The sequence below is a fragment of the Megalops cyprinoides genome, chromosome 18 (assembly GCF_013368585.1).
Source record: "Megalops cyprinoides isolate fMegCyp1 chromosome 18, fMegCyp1.pri, whole genome shotgun sequence".
NCBI lineage: Eukaryota > Metazoa > Chordata > Actinopteri > Elopiformes > Megalopidae > Megalops > Megalops cyprinoides.
In genome coordinates this window covers 21,761,050-21,768,210 of record NC_050600.1, presented here as the reverse complement: position 1 = coordinate 21,768,210, position 7,161 = coordinate 21,761,050, and the positions used below count along the sequence as shown (strand labels likewise).

Genomic DNA, 7,161 nt, shown 5'->3' with positions numbered 1-7,161 from the left:
CAGCTTATGAAAGTAGCTATAATTAACAAACATTTAAATATATCCTATAGTTTTTGTTAAATATGAGGAACATATGTGACTATATCAAAAAATGGAGTAATACATTTTAAAAAACATATTCCCTTTATTTTGGATTAGATAGTTTGCCATGTATTACCACAATTTCACTCTTCACAAAAGTGATTCAGGTGAGGTCATGTCATAGAAGAATCACATACACTTTCATTTCTGTCTCACTGTCCAGCTTGTATGAAAAGTGTTGACCTGTTTTTGTTGCTGCAGGTTTCTTTTTTTTATTATTTTTTTACCGTATCAGAATCAGTGGTTTTGGTCTGCATTTATCACCAGCTTGAGGTAGACTCCTCAGCACTTTTTTCTTTTTTTTTCAGATTTGAAAGTTGCAGTCATTTGAATGAAAACACTTGCCTTTGAACTTTTTTTCCCCCTTTTAACGCCACGTACCACATCCTGCTTCAGTTGAAAAGCACTCGCAGCGTCTGCACCGATGGGGTAACAGCTTCCCAGCCATTGCAAGTGAAGATTGGATCTAAAATTAGCCTCGGGAACAGACTGACCCTCGAAATCAGCTGCAGCCATGGTGGCGTATTGTCCGATATGTGGAAAACCTGTCTACTTCGGTGAGTTTTTACAGCGCCATTCCCTCCGCCGCCTTGACACGGATTGGAACGAGACCAACGTGCATTCATTTCCTGGCATCCATAGTCATTTTGTGTTCCTTTGTCTACCTTGAGTGATGTGCTTTGACCTTTGTGTTTGTTCACTGTGACACTGTTTGTTTTACTGTTTTGATGCATTTCTAAGGCTGTTGCTGATATTAAGAACAGGGAGGGAAATACGGCGCATTTCATACAACATTTGTAGATTCTACTGATAAGATTATTCACTGTACATGAATATTTTTTCCACCTACATCAGAGAGTAGGGAGTGATGCTGCTCAAAGTTCAAAGCTGCTCAAAGTTCAAAGCTGCTCATTCAAAGGGAAAGGAGAAAGGGAGAAAGGCTTAACAGCCATGTGGCCCACTGCAGCATTCGAAAAGAACTTGAGCGGTTGGGATGCTGTCACACCGCAATCACGTAACTACCCAGCAATGCACTCCGGTCCTGCATCTGCTGTCTCTTTTTCAGTCTGCAAATGCTTGAACAAACACAAACACCAGGGATGAAAGGCGTTCGGTCATGGCCGTTAGGATGAGATTTATCATTGGCGGATGTGAGCTTGACATTTTGATATGACCCAGGCCTGATATGTGGCATTTTCTGTGCGTGAACGACAGATGGGCTCCTTACCGATTGGTTGTAAACCCTCCAATCGTCGAGCATTTGGTGTGACTCAGCTGTGACTGTTCTGTGATCAAAACGGATTGTGAATTAAAAACAGGTAAACGCAGCACGATTAATAAAGTAAGGTCCATATGTGAGGTTTGATGACTGGAGTTTTGCTTTGGTCAAAAGACATAGCCGTCTGTTAAATTTATGGCGTGGGCAGGTTTGAACATGTGAATCACATGGAGTGAACTCCTATAACTGGGTGTACCTCAGCCTCGTCTCGGGCCCCGTTTCAGCATTTTCTGAACAGTATGTCAGTTCTCTCGGCTTGCAGCTCTGTGGTAAGACAGAGAGAGAGAGACCTATGTCTGCCCAAATCTGAAGTGAGTCACTGCAAAACAGGAAGTGGGTAAGTCTGTTGGAACAGTCTGTTTACACAGGCAGGAAGAGGCGGGGCTTAAAATGCCTGTAGACCAAGTAACCACACCACCAGTTAGTTACACCCTGCCTGTTGCAAATGGTGAAAAACGTAATAAACATAATATTGTTCACTTCTGTTTTCAAAACAAAAATCTTTTCTTACATCTTTCCTTGCTAAGATTAACACCACAACAACATGTTGCTTATTCCTTTTAGATAATTTGATTTTAATTTCAAGAATGACATTTCATAGTCATGAATCTGAAGTTGGGGTACAAATGGGCGTGCAATGATCACATTTGAGACATGGTTTGGGTATGGGAGGAAAAGGAGGGGACATGCAGTGCTTGAATCCATAACTAATGTATGAATGAATAAATAAAAAATAAAGTCTTCTCTGTGACTCTTCTGTGCCAGGCATGATTCTGTTGTAGGTGTTGCAGCTGTGCCAGGCCTTAGTTGGTAGTTCACCTCCATGGCGACAGATCTTTCTCGTCCCTCTCTGGTCTCACAGAGGTGTCTCTCCCTTTGTCCAGGTGAGAAGAAGCGATCCCTGGGCCGAGACTACCACCCGCTCTGTCTGAAATGCCATCAGTGCAAGAGGCAGCTGACCCCAGGCCAGCACGCAGAGGTATGGAGGGGGTTGATGCATAACCACACGCTGTCATCACCTGTCCAGGTCTCTCCAGGGTGGGATGGGTATCACTGTGGTCAGTGTGTTTAGTGACTATGGTCAGAGAGCTCAGTGTGCCTAGTGGCTATGGTCAGAGAGGTCAGTGTGTCTAGTGACTGTGGTCAATGTGGTCAGTGTGTCTAGTGACTATGGTTAGACAGATGACACTGTCACTGTGGCATTCTCGGCCAGCACTTTTTAGACAAGGCTAGTATCACCGGGGGGGACATCAGCTAATGTAATTGTTACCAGTGCACACCTGCTATCTCAGTGCAATGCAAACCTCCCAAAACCACTGACCATCAAAAATGCTACCACAAAAGTAGGAACATGTGAAATTTCACGTTTCTCAGCACGCCTGATATGAGACAATACATGCTGTTTCTCAGGAGCCTGATTTAGGGGGGAGAGTTGAAATACAGTGGACCCTGGGTTATCAGTAATCCCAAACCATACACTGAAATTATGGAAGTGCAGCTGATAAGAATTAAACTGCCTGGTATCCTATGGTGATACAATCTGGCCCAAACAGTGGTAAAGTTCTAAGCCTGCTGGGCCCATGTCCTCGCAGGGAGAGTCAGGTCATCGATTGACAAACAGGCCAGACTAAAGCTCCGATCTTCATCTTCTCAGCGCAATCATCTTACAAACCTGTACCCAGTAACAGCTTCTGAGAAGCTGAAGAAAAAATATTGACATGAAAGAAACCTCACCATCAAAATCCATTTTGTTTCAGGGTGTTTCGCTTCCTGCGAGCAAGGTAACATGATGAGAATGACTGACAAAAATGAAAGTGTTTGTGTAAAGGCAGATTTTAGGTGGTCCGCATATCAAGCGCCGTGTGTATTCACAGACGCTATAAATACATTCTGCAGGTTCCGGGAAGTTGTGTAATCAGCGGAAGGAGCTGGATACATTTAAATTCTGCTTTGTGGAGATTTGTTTAGAGGGATTAATCAATATATTTATAACAAGGAAAAAACAGCAGTCAAATACCAAGAGCAGCAGAGACCAAAAATTTTTGCAATGTCAAAACTGTGTTGAGTGCATTTGTCAATATTACATCGCAACAGCTCTGATGGACAATCCATTATGATGAAAATCCATTATTTTAATTAATCCATAATATTTTCCTGTGACTGTGTGTTTCAGCACGATGAGAAGCCGTATTGCTCCTACTGCTACATGAAGCAGTTTGGACCGAGAGGTAAGGCCCACAAGCATGATCAACCTGATGAGCTCTGATGGGAATCTCCAGAGTTTCGGGTCCAGGTGCCATTCAGTCAAGAAGCGATTGGGTCAGAGGGAAAGAAAATAAGGTTTCAGGATGTGAATAGATACTCTGTAGCGTGACGCCAAAGTCTTAAGACCCTGCGGTAGAGAGAGAGAGAGAGGCAAAGAGCTCTGAGACACCCCAGAGGAACCCCCCCTAACCCCTTCATTCTGCCAGAGGCTATCAGCACACCAGCCTCACTGTTGCCATGGACACAGGAGTGGCTGGTAATAACCTGGGGAAGACACAAGGGTTACTTCCAGTGGAGATTATTAATCTTCACACATTTCTAATATTGATTGAAAATGTCATTGTTTACAGCTTTAAAAGAATTGCCCTCTGCCTGCTGTTTTCATTTGCTGACATATCTGATGTCATTGGAAACAGCTTTTTTTTTTTAAATCTAGCGAAGCAAGTGTGTTATGAGAAAAAAAAAAACCCATCCTGCGGGAAGTTAATCTACTGCAAGGCTCTGGGGTTCCCCAAGGACCTCTCCAAGGAACCTTTCATGTTTGAGTCGGGTCCATTGTTAGCATTCCACAGTGTTTGCCAGGCCAGAGCTCTGCTCCCCTCAGGAAACGGGAGATTTTCAATTTACCGTTACAGCGACCCAAGAGAGACTGATGATTGAGCGCGGTTCACATTCTGGCGTCTTGAGAGAGTGAGAAAGCAAACTAAATATACCAGTAAATCTCACTTCATTCCCCCGCCCCCCCCCCCCCCCCCCGAACTCCATCTCCCTCTCTCTCTCTCTCTCGCTCACTCAAGTCACTGTCCATCAAATCACGAGGTTCCTGTTCATGCCCAGTTTAGCTTCCGAATTGAATTTCCAGGGTGTCTCCTGTGTCTGTTTACCAGAGTGTGATCTCTCCTTCCTCCAGGTAACAGGGGGCCGCTGTTACATTCCTGTCACAGCACTGCTTCTTCATAAAGGACAAAAGCACATCCCTCCCTCCCCCGACAAGCGCCACCCCAGTTCCTGGGTGAACCGCCCGATGCAGACCCCCCACCAACACTGCACCGTAACGTGGTTAGAGAAGTGTCTTAAAACCAGGGGGAAGCTTGCACTGTGACTCAGGGTAAGAGTGGAGAGCAGCAGAAGTCAAAGCTTCTGCAAGAGTCCTGTTACTGGAAGTGACCTGTCCATGGCAGCGCTCTAAGGAACATTTCTAGCCACACCCGAATTGGATCTGCCATGGCTCTGCCCTAAAACACACAGCCCCACTTCTGCAGCTGCAGAAAGCAGAGGAACTGTGCATTTTCACAGCGAGCGTGCTGACCTCACTGTGATCCTCAAAGCTTTATTTTCCTTTTTTTTTTCTATAAATGTCAGGAGGGAAATCAACCCAGTCTTTTCTGAAGTCCTCTTTTTTTTCATCTCGCACATTCTCTGGCTTTCAGTCCGAAGTGGCGGAAAGCCCACAGCCTCTCTTCCACAAGCTCCTGACGGCACCGCCTGACGTTGCTCAGAATGTGAAACTTGGTCATCGCATGTACATTTGCGTAATCGCTTTCCTGCTGCCTTAGTTGGCGAAGGCATTTTTCCGTACGAGCCAGTAACTTTTCACGATGCTTATTTGTGTCACATTTGGTACGTTTATCAGACACATTCAGTGCATGTCGGCAAACTGCTTGTCTTGGTCTTCGGCCTCTCCCAGAGACATCCAAACGCAATTTTTGCTTAATGCTCCACAGCTTCGCTTGATCTGGCTCTAATCTTGCATACTCATTGTTCATAGCATCTAGGTATCTGTGCGAAATGCTTTTTTTGGTAACTGAGGTCATAAACAATGAGTTTTGTCCAACACGCTCCAAATATGGTTTTTATGCTTGTCGATGACAATAAGGTTCATCAAGAATGGACTTTTGTGAACAGACTTGACAGTTTTTAAATGAAAACGGTTAACAGAAGTGCATTTGAACAGCCATCTTGAAAAATGAATAAATAACTGCAATTATATATTTGGAATACAATGCACAAACCATATCAAACACAACGTGTCAATAGGAATAATAAAATGATTTTGAACCCTACAAATGTCTCTCCTCTTCTTCTGTATACGTGCATATCAGTGGACTCATTTGTAAGGCTGAAGAGTACAAAGACAAAATGTTATGTAATGCTTTCCTGTTGTATTCTTTTCAGTGTCCCCAGCTGTTTGTCAAACACACACACACACACACACACACACACACACACACGCACACACGTGCACACAGCCCTAAGGAGGCCGATCAGGAATGTTTACCTTCACATTTAAAGGATCCCAGGGCAGCATTCTATAGGGGCTTCTCATCACTGTGTTATCCGCGTGACGTGATTGGCTCACCTCAGATCAAAGCTCCGCCCCTGTGCTGGCGTGACACTGACAGATGTGCAGCTATGAAGAGATGAATCGATTCATGAAAAGAATGTCTCTTTCCTCACATCAATCAATCTCCTGTAAAACAGGGACCCTCACAGGCCCTGATGACGGAATGATGGGGCTCCATTTTGCACCATAATGAAAACACAAAAAAAAATGTGTTCATTAAGGGAAGACGACAGCAAATTAAATATCTCGCAGGCATATCTAATTAAAAACAGCACTCGGCTTATTTATTTATTTTTTTTTTTGCTGGAGGATAACCAGTGGTTTGTGTGATTTATTTCAAAACAGCACATGCTTGCTCTCCATCGCTTTATCCATTTTGCATGCAGTTTTTCAGTGTCAATTAGCAGCGTAATTAAAAACAGAACTGCGAGAAATGGTCCTGCTATTTTTTTTTTCGCACACGAGGAAGAAGTCAGCACTTAGCTGGTGTTTAATTTACACATGGAGGAGACCGTGTGAGGTGCGAGGCGGGGTGTTACAGACATCGCGTGGCCTCCTTCAGAAATGAACGCGTTTCAGGAGTGACCTCCTTTTGTACAGCAGACCTCGCCCTCCAGTTGACCGCGGTACGGTCCTGCGGGCCTCCCCTCTCACCGTCACTGTCATTGTCACAGTAGTAGTTACAGAACCTACAAAATTGCCGTGTAAATCCCGAAATGACATATGCATATGTCACACATGCATATGGGCATATGCCCTTATCGAAGGTGAGTTACACAGCTTGTGTTTGTCACATGCCATTCATCTGCTCAGCTGGGTGTTTACAGAAGCAATGCAGGTTAAGTGCCTTGATTACAGATTCCACAGCTATGCCCCCGCTCAGGACTTAAACCTGCAACCCTCTATAACCGAGATTTTTGAGAATCCTCAGCCATTTCTCCACACTGGCTATGTTTTAGGAGCTCTTTCATGTTATTGGCAGTGTGAGGGTTAGCATTCCTCTCCGAGAACCAGCATTCCAAAATGGAGCCAGTCACCGGTTTATGATCTAGGAACAGGAGACGCAGTCTCCCCCAAGATGTCCCTGATCAACTGGAGTGTCCCCTGATCAACCCAGCACCCCTCCCCCCAGTGTCTGCCCACATTAGCTTGCCTGAAATCTGCTTCCAGGGGCGATGGGTTTATCTCTGTG

The 7,161-nt window shown here is 44.6% G+C and overlaps 1 protein-coding gene across 1 annotated transcript; it reads left to right on the top strand.

Annotated features, from left to right (window-relative positions):
- Positions 1–485: 485 nt before the first annotated feature.
- On the top strand, positions 486–5,678 carry LOC118793436 (cysteine-rich protein 2-like). The gene is made up of 4 exons (XM_036551618.1): positions 486–638; positions 2,245–2,339; positions 3,534–3,588; positions 4,536–5,678. The coding sequence occupies exons 1-4, from the start codon at positions 596–598 to the stop codon at positions 4,583–4,585; spliced, it is 243 nt and encodes an 80-aa protein (XP_036407511.1). The 5' UTR covers positions 486–595; the 3' UTR covers positions 4,586–5,678.
- The last annotated feature ends 1,483 nt before the right edge of the window (positions 5,679–7,161 follow it).